Source organism: Crocodylus porosus, unplaced genomic scaffold (assembly GCF_001723895.1).
Source record: "Crocodylus porosus isolate Cpor-Errol unplaced genomic scaffold, CroPor_comp1, whole genome shotgun sequence".
NCBI lineage: Eukaryota > Metazoa > Chordata > Crocodylia > Crocodylidae > Crocodylus > Crocodylus porosus.
Genome location: NW_017728949.1, coordinates 8,808,983 through 8,833,427, shown reverse-complemented (window position 1 = coordinate 8,833,427; position 24,445 = coordinate 8,808,983). Strand labels below are relative to the sequence as shown.

General features: G+C 41.5%; 1 protein-coding gene across 4 annotated transcripts in view; it reads left to right on the top strand.

Moving 5' to 3' along the window:
• Positions 1-24,445, top strand: part of KANSL1L (KAT8 regulatory NSL complex subunit 1 like) — a 98,642-nt gene that overhangs the window by 20,274 nt on the left and 53,923 nt on the right. For 3 of the 4 annotated variants that reach the window (XR_002104433.1, XM_019553647.1, XM_019553644.1), the window contains exons 3-5: positions 8,679-8,820; positions 12,352-12,549; positions 14,691-14,812. Coding sequence is in view for 3 of the 4 variants with exons in the window: in XM_019553647.1 (XP_019409192.1) it covers positions 8,679-8,820; positions 12,352-12,549; positions 14,691-14,812 (462 nt within the window). In the remaining variant the exon portion in view is untranslated. The remainder of the gene's footprint in view (positions 1-8,678; positions 8,821-12,351; positions 12,550-14,690; positions 14,813-24,445) is intronic. The other variant, XM_019553646.1, reaches the window with a different exon arrangement.

Below are 24,445 nucleotides of genomic sequence, written 5' to 3'. Positions count from 1 at the left end.
AGCTGCTACAGGCTGTCGGGTCAATTCTAGAACCTGTACTGCCAGAAGAGAACTGGTGAGCCAGACAGACATGAAGCAGATTTGGTATCTTCTAGGCATGCCCCTGCTCACCAGACCTCTAATTGTAGGTCTAAGCTATGTACTTAGGTTATTAACCCATAAAGTGTGACTGCTCACAGCACATGATACCTTTTGACACAGCCTAATATTCCTTAGTGTTAGCATGTACTACTGTTACAACATTTAAATGCATTATAATATAATGCATCTTATAACATTTAAATGCATCCTATGAGACTTTTTAGATAAGTGTCAAGTAATATACTGTCCTCTGGTTTTTGGCAGTCTTGTCTGTTTAGGTGTGTGGCATAGAACTTCTATTTTCATTTATTTTTCTCTTCAATACCATAATTTTCTTTGCTTGCAGCAAGGTTCTCAACCTCTTGCCCATGGAACTATGATATCCAGTCAGTTGGGCTCCCCACGTCTCATGAAATATGGCAGCAGGAAGTGGTGGAAGTTCCATGGGGCTGGATCCTGCCTTGGCTGGGCCATTGCCCATGCAGTGGGATCAGAGCTAGGCCTTTCTTCCATGTGTCCAGATCAAGTGGGCTTCCATCCCCCCCCTCCCCACCCCCACACCCCTGGGTCAGGACTATGACTCTCTGCCTCCTTTCCCCCATTCCCCCCCATGTGTCCAGATAAAGATGCGCCCCCACCCCAGGTGGATCGATCAGGTAGGGCTGTGAAGTCCCCTGCAGTTGGATTGTAGGAGTGTGCAAAACGGGCTGTTTTGAATTCGGATTTGGCCCGAATTGGGGACAGTGATCCAATTCCTCAAAGTACTTCCGGTCCACTTGTGGGTCTGCTGCCGAGTGTGCATGGGAGCGCCCCCTTGGCTCGGTGATTGGCCATGGAGGGACCCCGGGTGTCCTCCCAGACCCAGGAGGCACCAATCCCTGAGCCATGGAAATGTGGGGGAGGGCCCACAGTGCACTTCCTGGTGGACCCAGAAGTGGACCGGCAGTGCTTCTGGTCCACTTCTGGGTCTGCTGCTGAGTGCGCTGGGGAGCCCCCAGCACTCGTGTGGGAGGCTCCATCCTTCTCGCTATCTCGGGATTCACAAGCTGCCTGGTACCTTGAGGTATGTAGAAAAAATGTTTAAAGCTGTGTCTGTCTGAATCATCAAATCTTTCCGAAATGGTTTGGAGGGTTCCAGTTCGAGTCAGAGGGATTAAAGGGTTTCCTGATTCGATTCAGATTTGGAGATTCAGCCACTAAATTGGGCTGAATCTCTGTTGAATCGGATCAGGGACCGAAGCTTCACACAACCCTACTATATTGGGTTTACTGGCAGGATCTGGCACATGGATGGATCTGGCACCACTGGCATATGGGACTGACAGTTGCTTTTGTCCCTTCAAAACAGACGTGCGGAGAGTTCATTTTGTTCTTTATCTCAGTATTCCAGAAGTTTTGTATGACTAAACCTGAAAATGTATTTAACTTCTGCCACAGTTGATTTGAATGTTGTTATATATCCACCTTAGACCTCATGGCTAAGCTAAAACACTTAGCCTGCTGAAGTCATTCAAGCTGGAAAGAGCTTATTATGTATTGTGTGTAAGTATAAACATACATGGTTGGATGTAGTTCTGAAACTTTCAACTGGCAACAATACGTCAGAGAGTTGTGATAAACACTTGCTGATGTCTGTACATTATATGGAACACTGTAACCCATCTGTTCTAAGGTGATATAATGTTGTGCAGAAGAATGATCAGACAGAAGTCTCTATTAAAACTCCAGGGAAGGTAGTAGAAATTACTGATTACAGTTCTTTGCAGGGATAATAGTATATTTTTTCAGTTCTTTGCGTCTTACTGAAATGATTTTTTTCACTGAACAGTTTGGTTTGATGTTGGTGGTTGTTATAAGCTGGTGGTCCTCAATCATAGCCTCATGGCATTCCTCCATAACTTTTCTGAATTTAGCAGCACCCCAGGGTGCTAGTTGAGATTTACTGAGCTGGAATTTAAATTCGGAGAGCTGCTCTGAGACTCATAAGGTTGAGAAACGCTGATCTAGCTGGTATCAGGAGAGGGCAGCAGAGGCAGGACCTCACCTTGCCGTGACCTGCTCTTTCCAGTACCTGCCCTTCTCCCTGCCCCCACTCCATATCTGAGGGGACAAAGTTGGTCCCTGTGACTGAGTCTATTTCCCCTGGGGTCATGCATGCTTGTGACCAGAGCCATCTGCCTCAATGGCCTCTCCTGCAGCTCTGGGAGAATGGGAGAAGCCATGGGGTGAGCTGGGCTGAAAAACACTGCTCCATCCATGTGTCTGCCCACCTTTCCACTGCAGTGTGCACTGCTCAAAGTGTGAGGCCAGGCAGTGTAGGTGTGTTGGTGGGGCTCGGGGCAGCAACAGTCCCTAGAGCACAGGGCACTAGTCTGCAAAATGGTGCAGCAGGTGCAGTGAGCTGGATTGGAGGAGGAGAGTGCTTTACTCCTCAAATATAAGCTTTGAGGTGCATCACCTCTCTAGGGATGGCATGGCATGCCAGTTGAGATTCCCTGTCAACATCCTGTCATCCTGTTTTCTGCAATTGTTTTTCTCTGATGATTCCTAGAAAATCTGAGCAAAGGCTTTTATTGAACTGCTAAAATAAATGATTGTGATCTCACGGTATCAGAAAAAAAGATACTTCTCAGTTTGTGTTTTCATGTTTTTGAGCATAAATTACTTTTTAGCATCTATAGAAGAGCATGAGTGCACAAAACTTTGTAGTCACTGGGATTTTTTCCTGTTAAATAGATGTTACAGTTAATTGGTCCAGGGGAATTAATGCTTCAGCAGCAGACAAAGTTTGTTAATTCTGAAAACAAACATTAGGTAGGCGTGCTAGAAAACTTAGTCCTTGAGAAAGCATTTACAGGTCATTTCATATATTGGACATGTTTGCTCAGCTGTTATAAGTGTCAGTTTTTGTTGTAGTGAGCATTTCTATCTCATAAGTAAAATCAACTGATTTAATCTAAAATATATGCATTATGCAATGTAATAGTTGTGTTTCTGCATATGCTTCAATTTATGCTGGCTTTAGTTCTTATGAGAAATGTCTGGCTTCCTGGGTATGCTTACATATTCATTAATGCGCTGTAGTTACTGTGCATTTAGTTTAGTATTTCTTTAATAAAGTACTAACTTAATGTGCAGTAACTATATTTACTGTGCAGTAGTGCCAGTGCATGGTCTTTCTGTGACAGTTACAGCAGAGTAGCCTAATAACAGTATGCAGTAACTTATTAGCACAGTTTTTGACCAGTACACTACCGTGCAGTGTTGTTAGACTACCATGCAGTAAGCATCTTGTGTAGACTTGCCCCCTGTTTTTTGAAGGGGGAGAGGAAATGGTGAGAATGTTGAGCTTTATTAACAAATCATCACAATACAGAAGGAATGCTGCAGTTTAATTATCTGATTTTTGTCTTAAGGATTTAACTTTTAAAAGTTTAATGAACAATTACTAAAATCTCCTATTTTCAGTGGGGCTAAAACTTAGGTAGATGGTTGCCAGAGTAGATGGTAACCCCTTAGTGTAAGGACCAAACAGGACATACAAAATTATGTAGTTGCCAGAAATGATACTCTAGGAGGGAGGAAGGGATATTTGTTGTGAAAATGAGATCCCAGATGAATGTAGGAACAGACTGGAGCAGAGAAAGGACATGTAGCCTGGCAGAAAGGGAAAATATGGTGGGTAGGAGGATCAGCCGATGGTGAAGAAAAATAAGTGCATATATGGGTGTTTGGAAGGCAGCAGACTTGATGGAGGAAGGTAGAGGAAAGCTATACACAACTGCCATTCTGTTCTTATCATCCCCTTCCCCAACTAAAAATGAGGGGGTAGGAGAGGGTGAGATGAGTCACTTCTGTTGTAGTGAATAAGGAATCTGCATATGTGTGTGTGAGGCTCAGAATTCAGTGTTAAATACACAGAAACTGGTTTTGTATGGGCACATCTACATATGCAGTTAATACACAGCAATGAACTCCAGCACATATTGCACCAGAGTTTATTGCTCCTGGGCACTGTGTTTGGATATGCGCCCAGGACTGCAGCACACTGAGTCACATCAGAGCAGCCCTGGCTGGTGGGGAGGCCAGGGGGTTCGCTTGCCAGTCTGGAGTTTCTCCAACCCACCTTGGCATACTACAGAGGGGCTGGCTAGGACATGGGGGTGCTTCTTTGCAGGGGTAGCCAGCAGGCAGCCCCTGCACTGAAGCTTCCTCCAGCCCCAGCTAAGTCCCACCAGCATTTACATGTGCGTTGCTATGGAGTAAAAAACACTGTGTAAGATGGTATTTGTGCTTACTGTGTCCTAATAACATTGCATGTGTAGATGCTGAGAAATTTACTGCTGAGCTAATTAGCCAACTGCAGTAAACATATCGTATAGATACACCCTGTGGCTTCACCCTATCCGGCAGCCAAAAATATTGGCTGAAAAATCGCAACATTTTTAATAACTCAATCTTGTACCTTTTTGAGAACAAATTCATAATTTTGACTGTTTGTGATTGGCAGTATAGTTTTGTGCCTGATACAGGCACATTGCTGACTTCCCATTCTTGTTTAATAGAAAATATATGTTCATTGTCCCTCACTCTCCACAAACAAGTGTACCTGCTTTGAGAACATCAGAGTATCTTACCCGTTGTGGATACATGCTGCAGTCTAATGACTTCTCAGCAGTAACCATGTTTGTTTAAACCAGCTCTGCAGAACATTTACAGTCATTACAATCTTGTACTCCTCCAGAATAAAAGCCACAAGCAATTGGTCAGTATTTCTTATGACCTATTTTTCAAATTATACTTACAAAACCAGAAGACCTTGACAATAAAATACATGTGCCTAGCGCAAGTCTGTTTTGTTTCGGCAATTAGTTCCCTTTTTTTGTTTGTTTTATTTTGTTTCGTGATGCTCTTTAATTATAGATCCTGTGAAAACATAAAACCCAACACACTGATAAATAGTCACAGTAGTATTTCTTTCCATATTAGCTCTGTTCTAAAATATTTTCCATTATTAAGTTATTTTTGGAAGAAGGGGCTGTGTGCAGAGTTTCAGGGGTAGTAGGGAAGGGCTTGGTGTTCAGTAATCTGTCTGTCCCCTGCACTGAGATTGGGCTAAAATCTGTCCTTCCAGTCAAGGAAAGCTGAATGTCTTTTTATAATAATAGTACATTCTTTGGGGCTCACTTAATGCTCAACTGAAGCAAATCATATGAGCATTTTTCTCAACCTTTCTCTGCTGACCAGGGAAACGAGATGAGTCTAGAACGCAAATTCCTTCATTGGCTTATAACTTATTGCCCCCAGACTGCCAGCTCCAAGTTCTTTCTTCTAATTATAGATTTGAATGTATTCTGAATTTCTGCATTTTGTCTGTGCTTTATGTGGTTTATTTTTTCTTCTGCATATATTTGTTGTTTTGAAGTCCTAGGAGATGTTCATGCAAACTTCCATTGACTTTGAAGAGGATTATAAATACTCAGTAATAGAATTGGCTGTAAATATATGGTTAACTAAATTAAATTAAAATACGTAGAAAGAAAAATAACTCTTTCTGATGCATTGACTTTGTGGTTAAAATATTTTGTTTAATGTAAAGGGCAAAGAAATTCTAAAACGGATGTTCATTTGTTTCCATAAAATAATATGGTTCAACATTCAGTAGATTCATCTTTTATTCATTATGTTTTAATATCTGAATGTGGATATCTTTACTGGCACAAACTCTTCATACCATACTTGTGACATAAGATTAGTTCTGGCTCAGCTATGTAGGCACTTTCTTCTGTGTTGCTGGACTTGTTGAAGGGGGTGGTATGGGTTCTCTTCCTCATTTGTATTGAAATGTGGCCACTCTTTGTCTGCTTCCATAATTTATAAATAGTGTTGCATTTTTACTTGGGATTTTAACACATTTTTACTTGGGCTATTCATAAACTCTCAGTCTAGGGATTTCTTGTAACATCTGTTTTTTCAGTTATTTGCCCCCCTCTAATCAGGATAAGGGTAGAAACCAGCATCTCTCCAATTAATGCTATCCCTTTATTTCCATTTAGTTACCCTGTGCTTTTTCGTGAAAATATTAAGGGACCTGATGTGTCTTTCTAAAGTTGTTCTCTTCTTTCTACTAGCTTTTAAAACTTTTAAACAGCCCTGAGACAAGCCATAATTATTTCAGTCACGGTTATTTAGTCAAACAGTTCTACTTCACCTGTTGGGACAAGTCAGAGTGTTCTGCTTTTTTTTCCTTTTGTACACTGTATTTTTCATTTCTAATAAATGCAGCATGGAAATGCTATGTACTTAAAAGTCCATAGAATCAAAATTATTTCTGCCATGAGACACAAGGTAAAGCAAAAGTCATCAAACCAGGTTTCCATGTGCTGATGAAGCAAAGAGAAATGAGAATAAGGATTTATCAAAAGTATGGGCATTCATGAACCTCTTTGCTAAAATAAGCTACTACTGAAAATAAATAAAATTGAAAGGGAGTGTATTCTCATTAGTTTTTCTGTGTGGTTGTGACATTTCAGTTTTAATTTAGGGTGATCTGTGGTAAGAATTCATTTACTTTTTTAGCTCACAAAAAATCTAGATTGCTGCTGCAGGTTATGTTGACTTCAGGAGTACAGTTTAAGTACCTTAGACTCAGACTCCTGTATATTGTAGACTGTATACATTCTCAGTGCATGAGGGAATCAAAGATGGATGCAAATTATGTTTCCAGTAGCTAGAAGATGATCTCTTTAAAAAGTGCAGGAATCATATTTTAAATATGTTTATAAAGTTCTGTACTCTTTACTGCATTATGACAGCTCCTCTCCCCTGAAAGTTATAAGGTTGTTTTCAAAACTTTTGTTTTTTCTTTTCCTTTTTAAATATCTGCTTAATTTTTACTTTAGAAACATTAATTTTGTCAAATTACGTCTTCACTGTAGAACCGCTCAGGTTTTTTTCTGTGGTATAGTAGTATTCTTTCACTATATGGTTCAGTTACAAAACACAAGGTTGAAACAGTAAGCCTTAGCAATACCTGCATGCCCGCTCTGTTGTCATGCAGGGATCAGTCTGGCTCTATAGCTCTTGTGTTTTGCCTCCAGAATTATTTTGTTCCTGGATTAAAGCTAGAAGGTAGTTAGATCCTTTAGGCTGCATCCAGACGAGTGTAGTAGTGCGTTATGTGGCACTACAGACATATCTGTGGTGCTATATGCCGCATGTTTAGTTCTCTGTGCTGCAAGGGGAGCAGTGTAGAGGGGTTTTTTTGCCCCCTGGATACCTGGATCACAGGGAAAAAAAGTGTACTGCCTCATGCATGGGCAGCGCATGCTGCTCAAAAGCAGAGCCAGGCTGTCCGGAGCTGCCCTGAAGCTGCTGGCTAGGCTTTGCATGACAGAATCGCCGCTGCTGCAGCCCCAGAAGACCCTCAGGACCCCAGGTAAAGCTGCTGAGGCCAGCACAGTGCTGACCCCAGCTTATCCTACTGTCCCTGGAGTAGCTTGCTGTGTGCCAGAGGGCATGTAGCATGGGCGTCACCCAGGGACAGCTAACGGTGGTGCAGCGCTGCTAATTGTCCCCAGGGAACCAAACTTCCACATCACTTGTGGTTGTAGCCTTAGACTGACATCCTTTATCACACAGGCCATTGAATTTCTTCAGTTATTCCTGTACTGAGCCCAGTGACTTAAGTAAAACACATCTTCCAGACAGATATCTTGTAAGGTAGCTATATGTAACTGCTTGTCGGCTATAGTAAAAACTTATCATGCTATATATTTTTTTTTTCTGGAAAGGTACTGCATAGTATCTTGCAAAACAAAATACTGTGTTTTGTTCCCTCCTTCATTTAAATATATTTGAATCTTAAAATAGATTTTTGAGTTGGGAAATGCCATACATGAGCCACTGAGCAAAATTCTTTGACACCAGCCATGAATTGGCTTAATGATGTCGAGGTCATTTAGAGAGATATTTGCCATTCTGTAAAATAAATAAAAATGTCTTTTATATTGCACCAGTAGGGAACCCAGGGGAATGTTTTCAATTTAATTGTCTCACATTTCTAGAAACGTTCATAAAACTGATTTCTAAAAGTAGAACAGAATACAACTTACAATATACTTACCTTTGAGTAGCATAACATAATTGACCCAATTATTAACATATTATTTCAGAATTGTTAGTGATACCACATTTATGAAGTCTTGTAGAAGGAAGTATATGGCTTAACAAAAATAAAATATTCATTTTTGCCAGTGGGTTTCCTGGAATTCTTTTAAAATCTGTAATTAACATTAATTGATTTAATTCAATAATCACTCTTGTTTTGTGTTTGGAATACATAGCAGAAAAATGATTTATTATAGGATAATTGAAATAGCTGTTGAACGTTGAATGTACTAGTTAGTTCGAGAACCTTGTACTAGCTCTATAGTTGAGGAACTGAGAAGTTGATGTGGTAATGCTGATATAATTAGATGTCCTCCAAAGGCAACTGACATGCTCACAACAGGAGGCAAAGCAGCTGTTGAAACTGTCTTTGTGAAAATGTGGTTATCTTTATTTTTGGACTAATCAGTATTTCGTCTTTTTCACAGCAACTGTAGTTCTGAATGGAAGTGGCTTGCAGACAGAGCTAGAGTTGGCTGCCGCTGGACTTGGCTTCAAGCCCAGATTTCAGAGCTAGAATACAAAATCCAACAACTCACTGACCTTCACAGGCAGATACGTGCCACCAAGGTATTATCTGTGCGCTCAGAAATGGGCTCTCTAAATAATCCTTTGACAATGTCTCCAGTAATATTTATGTATCTGTTTCTTGTTTTTTAATAATTCTGGTACGAAAAGTATTGTAAAAGTTACTAAGAGCATGTCAGAAATTAGAAGTATGGTGATCTAAAGGCAGGAACACAGGGTTGGTTGGGTGCTTTGGACTTTTGAGTTCTAGTCCCTGCTATGTCATAAACTTTCTGTGGCTTTGAGGAAGTTACTTCTTCTCTTAAAACAACTTTTTGTCTATAGAAGAGAAACAGGTTTTTTACCTACCACATAGAAGTATTTTGAGGACTAATAATTTAATGTTTGTATGGTCCTTTGGACAAGTGATATACTGATTATTATTAACATTTAAATATTAACGTATTCATTAACATTTAAATATTTTATGTTTCATTTACATTTAAACTGTACAGGATTCAGATAAAAAATAGGAAGGGCAAAGTTGCTGAACTGTGATAACATTTTAGGAATGTTTTGCTATTCTTAGCATTTCCATTCTATTGGCTGGCCAGTTCCCTCTGCACTGAAAGCCACAAATGCTAATATCTCAGTGATGGTTTGCTCAGTAGACTGAAAGGAGTTTCTCCCTATCCCCCATGTAAATGGCAGCATATTCCATGCATGGAATATTTGAAATTCATGTAACATTCTCCTATGGCTGCCCTGTACTTTTAATTACTCTTGTTGCACCCTTTCACGTCACCATATGCATAGTGCTTTGGAGCTTACAATTTTGGAAAGTGGAAGAAAAATACACAAAAAAGAAAAAGATCCAACGTTCTTTTAATGATATGTTTCCTTAATGTTAGGCTTGTGTGTTGCTTTGGAGTAAAGTACTTTCCCTAGTGGAAGGAATGATTTGGTCTTATATTTTTAATGACATCATTTTGCTGTATCCTTCCTATCCCTTTCACTAGCAACTTTGTTCAATATTTGGTCTTGTAAGTGATTATGTGAAATACATGGATTTCTTTGGGTGATCTCTTGTATTGGACCAAATGTATAGCTGGAATAGAGTTAGACAAGCTTTCAAATGCAAGACATTCTTCAGACTTGTAGAAGAATGTCTTGCATTTGAAAACTTGTTTAAGTATCCCAACCATGCAGTTGGTCCAATAAAAGATATCACCCAAAGAAATCCACGTCTCTCCTAATTCCTGGGCCATCTTAGCTACAACATAATTGTAAAACGGCAGTAAGTGATTATATATATTTGTTTACTTTTTTAGATTGTTCATAGATCATATTTCAGTTTTAAAAATAATCAATTAGTATGATTTTACCAAGAGAGTAGCTATGAAAGGACATGAGGGTTACTGACAACTTTTTTTTTTCATTCTGATGACTTATGGGTCATACGCTATTGCAGGAGTGTCAAACATGTGGCCTACAAGCTGGATTAATGGATTAAGCCATTTAATCTGACCCACAGGTCTCTGAAATAAACCCACTTGCCATATGGGTAACGCACCAGCCTTGGGCTGGACCCAGCACTTGCACGTGCTCTACATAGCACAGGGAATTGGTCCAGGGTGCATGCTGGCTCCAAGGCCAGTCTGGATCAGGCTATGCTGGAGCTGGTGCATGGGGTTGGTCTGCTGGGGCGCTGCATGAAGAGCACACCCTATGCCAGGCCTCTGCACTGCAGCCAGTTCAGCTTCCTGTGCTGCATACTTTTATCCTCCGTGTTTCTCTCTGGTCATATCCTTTTCTTTTCCTATCCCTCTTTTCCCTTTTTTTAAATACTTTTCATCCTTCCTTTCTGTTTTTTAGTGTCTGTTTCTATGAACACCTTTCTTTTTTGCAGTCCCTTTTGCCCACTTAATTCTTTTAATATATTAAATAAATACCTCTACAGTGAAACCTTCTTCTTTTTTTTAATGGATCTGTACAATAGTTTCCTGATTGCTGGCTTTGGTTATGCTCACAAGACAAGTAATTAATGTTCTATCCTAGAAGTCATAAGGAAGACTCTTTTTCCCATCGACAGATTACTTTTAGAACAAATAAAGATCTTTTGCTGTATCTATTATAATAAAAATGGTATAGAAAGAAGACTTGAACTCAAAGACACTGGTTTTCCTTGATTGTAAGAACTAGTTTCCTGCAGTGGTAGATGTATGAATCACAGATTATGATGTGATAATGGGCAGTTACACTTCTGTCTGGGGCCTTCTCACTGAAAAACTATCTGGTGCATGCAGAGAAACCAGATTGAGCTAATGTTCATTAATCTTCTGGCCTTCTGTTTTTGGCACTGTAGCTAGACTCACTGAAGCAGCTTCACTCATGGAGGGTAAAGATTGGAGGTGCCCTGGGAGACTACGGTCTCCAAGTTTTCCTTCTGATAGGACTATTCTGAGATTCAAGGCTTAGTTGCTACTGAGGCAGTATTCAAAGTGAGCATCACACACTGATAGCCCAGCCAGGGAAACATTGGAGGAGGTTCAGTAAAAACAGAGATCTTCTTCCTTTTGATTATTATAAAAAAGGGTATTTATTTGCTTGAGTTTACATGCCATTCCAGTTCTCTGTCCTTCCTCTTCAGTTATGGAAGAAATTTTTTCTCTGGAAAGAAAAAACAGGAGAAGGTGAATTTGAAAAATCTCATTGTGCCAGTTCTTAATAGAATTGCTGATTTAACATTTCAGTAGATCTGGATATCAGGTTTACACTTAGCTAACACAACCAAATATAAAGTTCCTGTTGGCTTTTTCCAAATGGAAAAGATTCAAGCATGTAAGTTCAGGCTAATGATAATTTAGCGACACCATTTGAGGAAGTAAATTTGGTTGCCTTAAAGCTCTGTTTTGTGTAGTTTTTTCTACATAGTTTTGTATAGCTGTATCCCACAGATGAGGGACTATAAAAACATGTATGTTTGTTCAGATAGCTTTGAAAAACCGTGAGACTGATAGAAGGAAGGACTTAGGCTTGTTACATTAATCAGTACAAACCCAAGAAAACAATTTAAAAAAAAAAAAGGATGTCTTCCCTGTTACTTTCATTGATATATGGGAGAGAAGAGCCTTGACATTTTGGTTGGGTAATGGAGAAAAAGGAGAAGGGAAAACTTTAATACTTTCAGAATAAACCTCTGCTGTAAAGGTTTTGAACAAATATGAAAATCAAAGGTGGAATGGCTGGATTGTTTGTTTTTGTGGCATTTTTGTTTGTTTGTTTTTATGAAGAGGAGACTCCTTAAAACAACAGGAAAAGGCTGTAATGAAGTATGCGTTTCTGATTTGAACTTTGGCACGGTCTTGTGACAATGTAGATTCAGTGCTGCTGAGGGAAAATATGAATGATGCATTTAAATTATTCTAAAGCAATATGTAGCATTATTTACATACTGTATTTGTTTGGCATTCCCACTGTTTCAACAAGTTGCTGAGGGTTTAACAAGTATGTTCTAGGGTTGACTGCCACTTGAAAATGATTTAGGAGGGTTAAGTCATTGTCAACCAACCGTGTTCAATTGCTGTTGTCTAGGGGATGGTGATCTTAGAAGAATGCCTGCATCCAAAAGGCATTTTGAAGAGGCAAACACAATTGACAGACCAAGAAGCTTTATTAAACACTGCAGGGAATTCTCAAGCTACTCTTAAGAGACAGGATTCTTTGCCGGAACACGATTTTGAAATGTCACCCAGCAGTCCTACTCTGCTTTTACGAAACATAGAAAAACAGGTAAAGTAAAATTAGAACCAAATGTCAAATGGAAGCCACATGATTTATTATAGAAGTGGAGCAGCTTACATGGCAGTTACTCAACAAATTGCTCGGCTCTTTAACACTCCTGATGGTGGATGCTGATAAATTTAAGATTTAAAATTTGTCACTAGGCTTACCAACTAACCTTTTGTTACTGGTCTGTCTCTATTTTTGTTTTGATTTAATCAAAGTGACCATTTCTGGCTTAAGAGAAGTAAACAAGGAGCTTCTTCCTGACACTTCCAACAATTACCAGTTACGCTTTTTGTCCTTAATAGGGATTCTGTTTAATGTGTTGCCATTCTTTGTTTCAAGAAATACTTGTATAAAATGAGAGATTATAACATTTCTGTTTAAAAAAAAAAAATTGCATAAAAAAAATTCTCACGGGATCTGTCTGGTAAATACATTACAGATTCTTACTTCTAGTAGCATATCATTGGCATAGACAAAAACAGAATTTGAGTTCAAAGTGTGCTACATATATTTTGAAGCTGACTTTCAGGAAAAATTACATGGACTGTAGAAGGGTTTCCTTTCACAGAAAAATAATCAAAGCTGCCATGGCAACAGGCTTCTGAAGGAGCTGTACAAATTTAATACCGTAATGTGGAGTAGGACTTTTAACTAATTTATGTAAATAGTTTTAAACCAGTTACATAATGGCAGACAAAAGTTATAGATCTTGCCTTTAGGTAGAATGATTTAAAAGTTTTTGGAGGGGTCCTGAAGAGATCATTTAGTTCTAGTCCAAACTCCAGTTCAAGATGGGATCATTCACATCTGAACCATTCCAGCCTAGTACACATCACTGGTAAATCTAGGAAAAGTGAGGTCAAAGTAGTACCTAAGTCTCATTGTCAATTTTTGTTGTTGTTGTTGTTTTACTATTATTTTTGTGTTTTTAAAACACTTGCTCCATTTTTCTGGTCTTTCCCACTTCCAACAAGGGAAGGAAACAATGAAACAAGAAATATACAAAATGCTGGCAGTTCTATCAAGTAAACAGAAGGATATTTTTAGAATATTCTGATTGTCCCCTCTTCACCTCATTACTTGGAGTATTCAACACACATTTCTTTGCAAAACACCTTCAAATTAGTTGAGGTTAAAAAATAGATTTTGTCATCTAAAAATGACAAACATTATTAACAATACTATCTTAAGGCAGAGTTAATTTACTGCACCCTAATACCAGTGCATGTGTAGATGGTGACATATTACTGCAGAGCCAATTAGTGCTTTACTGGAGAGCAGACGTGTAGATGCATCCACTAATCGTAAATGCACGTAATTTATCATTCAGCAGCCAGTTTTCCCTAAGCACTGCTAGGGGCTAAATTTAATGTGAGTATAACCATTAAGTTTGACATTTGAAACACAATGGCAACGTGAAATATTCTCTGGAGTCAGTCCACAATTCAGCACTTCAGAAGCAACACTTAATTTTAACAAATGAATTGCATCTCCATTTCAGGCAGTTCTTAAAGTCATGTTTTTCTATAATGTGGAGTTTCCTATAGTTTTTGAATATGTCAATATGTAAGAATTAAAGTATGGCTTGCTATGACCCCGGCATCCTTTTTGTTTTCATTTGCTCTGCTTGCAGCCAACTTGGTTATTATTAAAACAGTGGCCTCCAACCAAATTGAGCAACATAGAAATCTATTAAATCTATGAATGTGATTTTTCTAAACATGAGAATATTTTATAAGCCAACAGTAAGAAAGCAAGTAGGCTCCCAAGCTCTTTTTCTTTTGAGCCATCTTTTGAAAGTCCATTGTAGAAGTCTTGAACTGCAGCCAGGCCATCATTTCCAAAGTGTTATGGTATATATCTACGTTTGCTATCCCTTACCATTAAAGTTAAAATGTGTCCTGAAGAACAGTAAAAAAATTAGATATTTTTAGAAAAACCCTAAACTGTCTCCTGCATTGAGGTTCTGCGCAAGTTCAACATAAAATTTGTAAAGAAAAATTGGCATCTTTGATATGTGCAATAATCTTGCCTTGAAGTAAATTAGATCAGAAATAAAGGAATTAAAAACAAACAAACAAAAAATTCTACTTTATGTAGATGTGCAGCCTGGATAAAAGTTTGGCTTCTTTGTCTTTCAGAGTGCTCAGCTGAGTGAAATCATCAGTAGTCTAATTGCACCGCTCAATCTATCTCCCACATCTTCGCCTCTGTCTTCAAAATCTGGTAAACACAAACAGCTAGTCAATGGCATTTCTTTCAGGTAGGTAACAGCATGGTGTAACTTCATTTCTTAAAAATAGTATTTTTAATTTAGCAGTTTTTTATAGTAATGTTACAACTAGTAATTTTTAAAAGCAAAAATTATGTTTACTAATCTAAATTTCAGTAAAAGTAGTTTTGCTTTTAACATTAAAACCGGCGTCCCCAATTTCGTCTGTGAAACAGCCATAAAATTCCACAGACCGTTCAACACAAGTGAAAATTTCAAATGGCAAACAGGTTTGATGTGGAGCTAGTTGGGGAGGAATAAAACAGTAGGTTTGATAATTATTCATAATTACAAGCATAAAATGTTGTTTGTTATGGCAGAATAAATTTTCTGGGAAAGTGATATCATAAATTAAGATCTAAAGTAAGCTATATGAGTACAAGCTAGATGCCTGTTCTGTGTAATGACTTCCCTAATTTTTAACCATTGAAATGCATCATAAATTTTTAACCATATGAAATGATACATATTTTTTTATTTTATTTTTTGAAGTAATTGCTTACTTATTACAAATATTCATAAATCTGTTACCTTTTGTTGGATTTATTTCCATGTATAATTATTGCAGATAACTTTGGAACTAATGAACAAATGCTAATAAAGCTGTTTTACACTTGTTTAAAAACAGCATCATCCAGTGTTCTTAAAGTATGGTACAGATATTAATCAGCAGTAGCCTTAACTGACCATTAGGTAAGTAAGTACTATCTATATTTTAAGGACAGCCTAGGAAAAATGTCTATGAACCAGAGAAATTAATTTTTTGATTTTTGCAAAGCTGCTGAGTATCCTTGACTTTTGCTGCAGTCAGCAAAATTAGAGGATACTTACCATCTGTGAGAGTTAAGCCCCTTGTAAATTGCCTTGAATCACAGGGGGGTTTATGGCAAAGTTTGCAGTAGAATGTAAATTTTCTCAGCTTCTTGTCCTGAAGTATGGTACAGATATTAATTGTAACGTCCCCGTTTTAAAGGCTTTTATTTATTTGTTTAAGCAGATTTCTTGTTTCTAGAAACACTTTTTTGTGAACATTCTTTTATTAGAGTGGATCTGTCAGATTTTAATCTGTATTTGGCTGTGAAGAAAACATCTCGCTGACTGCTACACTCTACTCTTCTAGTGTAGCTTTGCTGTCATTTCTTAGCCTGAAGAATGTAAACTGATGAGAGGGGTGTCCTGTTTTTCTAGACATTTGATTGTTTCCTACATTACCTATAAACAGTCCATAGACTTGCCTGCAGTTTGGAAAGAATATGGTAACTGAAGCAGGAAACATATTGTCAAATTGATATGTTGCAGAAGTGGCAAATATGATTTGTCAAATTCTTAGTAGTTTTGTGTGTTGTAGGCAGGGATCTGGGTTTTCCATTTCCCATGGAAAAAGAGAGAAAACCATGAATTTCTTATTTTTATCAGAGAAAATGCAGCTTTTCCCTTTATGAAGAGAAACCTGTGGATTCCCCCTTTTACAAAGAGCTCTGCAGGTGGTAGAGTTCCAGCCTGCAAGAGCTGTTTGCAGAAGGGGCGGGGAAACCCTCAACACTGCCAGGAGGGGAAGGGAGAGGAGGAAAGGGCAAGCCTGATGCTCGCACTTACTTGAGGCTGCTTCAGGCTCACTCTTCTTGCTGGAGTTAAGTGGGGCTTAGGGCTTGCGGGGCAGAGAGGTTTGCAGCTGGCTGGGCTCTCTCCAGCTGGGAGGTGGTTTCTAGCCTCCCCACTCCTGGCCAGAGTGCGTGGGGGGCTGCAGACCTCCCCGCTTCTGGCCAGAGTGCCCAGGCTGGCTAGGGGCTGAGGGAATGGGGAGGTTTGCAGCCAGCCGGGCACTCTGGCCGGGATGGGCGGGGGTTTTACAGTATCCTGATTCCTGGCTGGAATGCCTAGTTGGCTGCAAACCCCCTCCCCCCAGTTCCCTCAGTCCCCAGCCAGCTTGGGCGCTCTCCAGCCTGGAGGAAGGGTTTGCAGCCAGCTGGGAGCAGGCTGCAGCCCCCCCTCCCCATGCACATGCTTTCTCCTGGCCAGAGTGCCTGGCCGGCTAAAAACCCTGGGTCACAAATGCTGTGCTCCCTGCCCTGCTGCCCTCCCCCAGGCCCTCCAGAGTGCGGCGTGTGAGACTGGCATGGCAGGGCATAGTGAGCCCATACAGGAAAAGCATGGCCAGAGCAGCACGGAGCTCACAGCAGCAAGCAGCTTTCCTGCACATCCCCCCCCGTGCACTGCCATGCCAGGTTGCACACGCTGCACTCCAGAGGGCCTGGGGGTGGGCAGCAGGGTGGGGAGCATGAGCCTGCAGCGTATCCCCACTGATTGGTAGGGTACGAGTCCCTCCTGCACCCTGGGAGTTCATGCTGCATCCAGGAGTCGGCCCCACTGGAGCCCACAGGAGCCAGTTTGTGCTCCTGCTGCAGCAGCCACTACCTTCCGTTGGGGGCAGGAGGCTGCGTACCTGGGTCTCTGACTCCATAGCCCTGGCAGTTGGGAGTCCCCTCCAGCAGGGGCTGTGGGTGGGGGGTGAGGGGCACAAGAGGTTCTGGGGTGCTTTGGGGGGTGAGTGAGGGACACCAGTGGGCCTGTGGGGGACATTTAATTTTAATCACGGATTTTAGGATTTTTATCAGAATTTGTGACTTTATCAGATAATTTGTGATTCTTTTATCACAGAAAACCAAGATCCCTGGTTATGGGGTTAGTGAAGGATTTTTTTTCCCTTTTTGGAAGTGTGTAGGAAATTCAGCTGAATCTTATCTTTATTAATTCAAATGAATGAGTGAACAATGCAGTGGATTTGAAGTATTTTTTGAAAATGATGAGTCCTATTATTGGCACGTTACCTGTAATCTGTGGAGCAGCTACAGGAGTTGTTTCAGGGAGAAATATTAACTCAGTCAGAGGATGAAGTAGAATAAAAAAGATGCAGAGCGATATAAGTTCAGGAGCAGTCCCTGCAAATTAAACTGAGTGCATTGAACAATAAACTTCAGGGCTTCTGAATCTGTGACTGATAGTAGGGCAAATTTTGCCCCATGTGGAGTTTTAACCAGTTCATTAATGTTAAAGCAGCAGCCTAGCTGTAGAAACTCTGCATGAGAAGGAATATTTTTGTTGTTTTCCAATTTGCCTAGCACTCCCCTTTTCAACCTTATCTTTTTGTTGCTAGCACATGAAGGAAGGAAGCAAACAAAAATTTGTGGTACCATCACACAAAACTGCAGCAAACTCATTTTCTTCTTAAAAGAACCTTACATCTTAATTGTTTTTGCTATAGAAGATAGTGACAGTCTTATACACATGTTCTTCTTCATGGATCCAAGCTGTGAAAGGACATAGAAAGAATCTTGTCTCCATCTGCTCTCAACTACTTCCTTTTCTGTGGTGGTGTAACAGGTTGCCCTCCCCAGTGCCATCTTTTTGGTAATCCACGCCTTACGTGGGGTGCCCTTGGAGCCTTCGTTGGAGTTCTTATGTTCCACCCTAACTCTCCTGCCACGTCTTGATGGAAATTATTATGTGTTGTGTGTGTTGGGGCCTTTCACTTATGTGGGCCTGACCCCTGTTTTTCTCTAGCTAGGCCTCCCTGTCTAAACCCACTAAACAGGATTTGATTCCAAGGCTCTAGCCTTTTCCGGTGTCTTGAGGCTCGTGGCCCCCTTTCCTGCTCCAATCTGGAACCCGGCACCCCCTGGCCCAGAGGTCTGGGTGCCGGCCCCACAGCTAGGGGGCCGCAAACTCAAAACCAGGGGATGACCCCGAACTCGCACCCTCTCAGTACAAAAAAAAACCAGAATAAAGTTGTACCCCAGGTGCACCAGACCTCCCTGGCCTTTTTAGGATTGTGCCTGCAGGTGCTGGGGTCTGTGCCCCCCAAAAGCTGCACCCTCGCTGGCACCAGGGTCTCCACTCTGTAGTGGGTCCCCAAAATGAGGCCGCCTCCTTCCCCTAATAGCCTCACCCAAACCTCCAGTCTTATTCATTAATCAAAAAGAAAAAAAAATAAACAGTCCCATCTGTGGGTAATAACTGCCACCAGATAATGTGATAAAGAAGAGCAGCATATCAGCTTATATTCACAGGGTCTGTGGTTTGGCTCCCCCCTGTCAGCTCACGTCCTTGCTGTGATGTGGCTGCCATCTTTCCGGGGCTTCTGTGGTTCCCCTTTTCCCGCCTTTGGGCCACTCCTCCATGGAGCTCTCTGAGGCACTCCTTTCCTTCCATTCCACGACTCTGCCCAAGCTTTTTATAGTCCTGCCCCTTCCAGTCAGCTGATTAGGTGGCCAGGCTCAGCATTTAACCCCTTCTTTCCCAGCACTCTGTGCCCAGAAAATTCTGGCCTTAAAGGGGTGGATGTGCCTTCTGGTGACAGGGCTTGGGTCCCATGGTACAGGTGGCATTGGGACGCTGAACTATTATTCATGCTGATTAGAATGCAAGATCATTTATTTTTCTATTTTTTTAATTAGAGATAAGAGTAGACTAGGATGGACCAGCACACCAATCATTTCATTGCGCAGGGAAGGACATCTGCTTAGAGTGAACTTTCAACACATTAGAAAGAAAGAAGCTAGCCTTGATATATGTACATGCAGATGCTCCCATATGAGAAACTTTCAGTTATTTTCTTTTCCCCCCCTCAGGAATAATGAGCGATCTGGGCAATTGCCAAGGAGAAACTGATACCTAAGACCATGCTTCCTAAATCTATCAAGTGGTGGTGTTATGCCATACTTACTTAAATCCAAGATGAGTTTTTTTTTTTTGTTTTTTTTTTTTTTCACCCGTTCAACATCTTAGATTTCAGTACAAGGAGGGGGAGTGGGCAGGCAGTTCCTCTGCCCCTGCCCCTTGCTCTGACCCGGGCTTAGGGAAAGAGCTGCAGCTGCCTGTCCCACCACTCCCCCTGCTGCTCTGTCTCACACCACTTTTGTACTGCCTACCCCATCATTACTTCTGCCTTGCTCTCCCCTCCTTGCATCCCCACTGCATATTCTTAGCTGTAGCTCTGGCCTGCTCTGATGCAGGGTACAGAACACATGCTGGCTTTGGCCTCTGCCCGGTCTGGCAGCAGTAGGGGCAGCTCTGGTCACAGCTCTGATCCAGAACCAGGGCTGCTGCTACTGCAGCTGTTTGGTCCCTGGCTGGGCAAGGGGTCAGAGGAGGAGGAGGAGCAGAGCCAAGCTGGGGAGGCATGGGGCAGTCAACAGGGAGGGGTTCTGGGGGGGCATAAGCAGCAGGCCATGGCAAATGGTAGGAGGTGTAGGGGGGCAAGGTGTTGGGGAGAAAGGGGTCAAGATCATCTCTGTCGCCCTTGTAGCTGTTTTCCCTTCTGCAGTGGTGGGGAGGAATGAATTTAAGACATCCCTCCAATATTTAAATTCTAAACATAGAAACTTATGTCATCCTCAGGTCTTCACTTTGGCATCTGGTAGGTCATTCTAACTAAGGTGGCTGACCGTCCAAAATAGTAACCATTAATTCTTTGTTTCTCAAAGCAAAATCTCCCTAATGACTCTCCTAATAGGAAACTGGACCCCAGAGACAGCCAAGAGAAAATTTTCTTTAACTCAGACACAGACGAATATTTATTGGAGCAACTCTTGACTATGGTGGTGGCTGCTTTTTTACCATGAGGTAGACCAGTAGAGGTGAGGGAAGGGGCAAATCCAGGATTTCCCAAAGCAGGGTGTGGGAGCAGCAACCTGCACTACAGGTGTAGCTTCACCCCCTGCAGCCTTTTCTATTGTCACCAGTGCAGGCAGACCTTTAAGTCCTTTTAAAGCAGGTGAAAATGCCACCATCCCTCCTTCCCCTCTCTGCTCAGAGTTTAGTTTCCCCCCCTCCTCCCCACCCCCAACTCTCTTGCCTGCCACTGCTTCTTTCTTCACTGTTTGGGGACGAGGAAGCTCCAGTGCCAGTCTGGCTGAACTCAGCTGGAGAGGGAACAGGAGCAACAGTGTAGTGCGAGAGTAGTTTCCCTCTGTCCTGTACATCCCTGCTGCTGCTGTCCCTGTCCCCAGCTGAGCCCAGTCCCTGTGCATTGGACAGGAATGGCTTGCGTGCTTCCCTGCACCCCAGGGCAGCAGGGAAAGTTAGGTAGGGTAAGAGAGTGGGAGGCAGGGGCAGAGAGGGGATGTGCCTTTGAGCAGGAAAGGGAAGGGAGGGAGGATTTGCAGATGTTTTGGGGACTTCAGAAAGCCCCTAAAGACTCCCATGGTGCAGTGCAATCCAAAAGGGGTGCAGGTACACCCCTTCTGGATCACCCCCAGGGTGTGGGGGGGCTAACATTTTTGGCATATGTTCCACAAATTAGTCACACACTGTCTCAGTAGTGCTCCAATCCTCTTTCTTAGCCTAACTTGCTGCTCTGCTTTCTGCTCTGTACTTCCCACTCAATTTGCTGTTCTGCTTTCTGTTCCCTGCCTTGTCTGCAGGTGTGCTCCGTATTCCTTCCCCAATCTGCCACATGCCACACAGAAGCTGCCCATGCCACTTACGTTATGCAGCACGCAGGTTGGCCACCTTAATACATTCTACAAACTTTAACAAATTCATTGTCTCATTAAAACACAGCCTTATGGCATTGAAAAAACTTTTGAGTCTTGTAATCTTTTGGCTTCCTGCCTATAAGTGAGTCTGTTCTTTTATTCTGAAGGAGTCTTCTGTAGTCTTGGCTAAGCAACAGTTACAGAGCAAAAAAAGAGCAATCTGGAAGCATTAATGACAGTAGAGAAAATTAAAGAATTCTACATCTGTTGCTGGTTAACTTCCAATATCCTTTGTAGAATTTCATTTTAACAGCCGTATGAATTTGTATTTATAGGAGAGGGTTTCTGAACCTGGATTGGGAAGCCCAGTTAGATACCCATGTCATGAAAATCAGGCTATGTACTGCAGCTTTGGCTGTACAAGTAGCTATTAAAAAATGTTTCTATATGAAAAATGTGTAAGAAAATTTAGCCACATGGTGTTACTTCTACAGAGATGGAGAGGCTCTGAAGCAGTTAGTGGGATGTGTTGGCAGACTACTCTGGGAATTGGAGAGCCAGCCAGACAGAGCATCTCACATGCACTGCCTTGTCCAATTCACCAGGCCCATGGCTGAAAGTAAGAGTATAGAGAGCCCAGGCAGGTAATTAGTTTCAGGGCTGGGTGAGAGCCCAGGCAGGGTGATAGGGGTTCAGAGGTTCATACAATAAAATGATCAAAGTTTGGTGGAGTATAAAGCCGGAGCCTGGGTGCAAAGAAGATGGTTTATTGTACAGGGCCATCTGTGAGAAGTAGGAGCTGCAAAATGAGTTCTCTCTCTTTTTAGGAGACAGATTATGAAATACTAGAATATATGAAGTCCTAACTAAAAAAGGTACACTGGAGCATATCAGAAAGTTATTGCAGTGTGCTCCACTTGCATGTATCCCAAACTGTAAAAGAATATTGGTTAAATGCATAAACTTTTTAAGTGCATAATATCTTTCAGGCCCACTGCTTTGTAACTTACTTTTACTTTGCTTACTACACCAGAAACAATGAAGGGGGAAACAGCTTTCAAAAGGGTGACATTAGAAGCCTTGAATATACAGGGAGATGGACAAGTTTGAGGCTGCTAATACCATAGCACTGTAAAGAGTGTTCATTAAGTATACCTCTTAGTGCTCTGATATCAGAAGCCCTGAAACAAACTACTTTCCTTCATTTTCCAGACTTCTAGTAGTTGGCTTTCTAACTACTGTTACAAGCTTTGAAAACGACATGAGTTAGTTTTGGGACTACTAATATGACAGCATTGCTACTGCTGTATACTTAATGAGCTCTGTTTATATTAAATTTGAATAAGTGCATACTCCACAAGTGCATAGCTCCTTTTTTAGTTCTTGTACTATGTACTTGTACGTTATGTATATCCTACGCAGGCATATCGCAGAAGGTGTTGTACCTCATGCAGTATACTACATGCACTTATGGAATTTATGTGAGTGAAACTAGACAAGAACTACTGAGCAGACTGAACTCTCACACGAAAAAAAATATAAAGGACAAAGAGAATGCCATGAACACCAATAGGAGCACATTTTTTTTTTTCACATAATCACCATAGAATCAGAAAAGTAGGGCTGGAAGGGACCTATGGAAGTCATCTAATTCAGCCCCCTGCCTGAGGCAGGGTCATCTTTTCCCAAACTACCCTTTGAATTCTAGGTATACTTTATCTACCATTCCCTTCATCCACCCAGATAGTTCCCTTGTTGAAGGAGATCAAGTTTGTTTGGTGTTGTTTGTTCTTATTTAATCCATACTGGCTGCTCATGATCGGCCTTTTCTTTTTGAGATATTTGCAAATAGACTTCCTTATGATATGCTGCACTAACTTCCTGGTATCAAGGTTAGGCTAACCAATCTATAGTTTCCTAGATCTTCCTTTTTGCCTTTTTTAGAGGGACACTATATTGGCCCTTTTTCGGTCCTCTGGTAGGTACCTTGCCTGTTTCCTATGACTTTGTAAAAGGTTTTGCCAAGGGTCCTGAGATCTTCTCTGCCAGTTCCTTCAGTACCCTGGGATGAAGTTCATCAGAGCCTGCTGACTTGAACCACTCCCTTTCTAACCTCTCCATTCTTGTGCTGAAAGGGAATTTACAAAGCACCTCCAGGAAGATGGGCCTTGGGAACAGAAATTTGTAACTCAGCTGGACAATAAAAAAACTGGACAGTGGTTTTATAGCTCATTTCAACCTAACAAATACTGCCAATACTCTTCCTGATCTTCACAGATAATAACCACCCTTTTCTTGAATTGTGTTCCTCTTGCCACTAACTAGATTACCTGTTCCACTGCACTTCCTTTGTCTTATAAAAGCTCCTGTTTTCACACCCTCCTCCACCCAACCCTCCAAGCAGACTGTTTACATGTGCGTTTAGTTCACCTGTGTCTGCTTTTCTCTGACATGAGGAAGGGCACTTGATCCTGGAAAGCTTGTCCAATGGTTCTTTCAACAATACAGTTGTGAAAGAAAAAATATCAGAAAAAATCCTTGCCTCAGACATTTCTGGGACCCCCAGAAAAACACTCAAACCCCACTGTATTGTATAAGAAATGTTTATAAGCTTTCTCATCACTGTTAACCAAAATATACAAGATTCAAAAGATAATATCTGACTTTGCAAGGTGGAGAGAAACTAAAATTAGCCGTATTTTTAACTTGCATTTTATTAATATGTGCTATTACATGAAATACCTTATAATGGGCGTATCTACATGATATGCTTTACTGGGCAGTAGAGCATATTACTATGTGGTAAGCATCACTGTCTATACATTTAGAGGCTTACTGCACAGTAATTTGCTCTTCTCTAGCGAGGAGCTCCTGGCCCAGGCTCCCTGCTTCTGGGACAGGGGGATGTTGTCACAGCTTGGGCTCCACCACCGGAGCTTGGGCTCCACCACTGGAGTCTTCTAGCAACAGGCATGTCTTGGGGGCGGGGCGCAATCTCCCAGCCCTGCTCCAATCACAGAGGTGGAGCCAGGAGCTTCCTGCACAGGGTGAGTTCCCCACCCAGCCTGGAGCTGGCTGGGACCTGCCCCAGACTGAGACAGTTCCTGGCCAGCCCTGGTCTGCATGGGAAGTCTGCCCATGCAGCCCA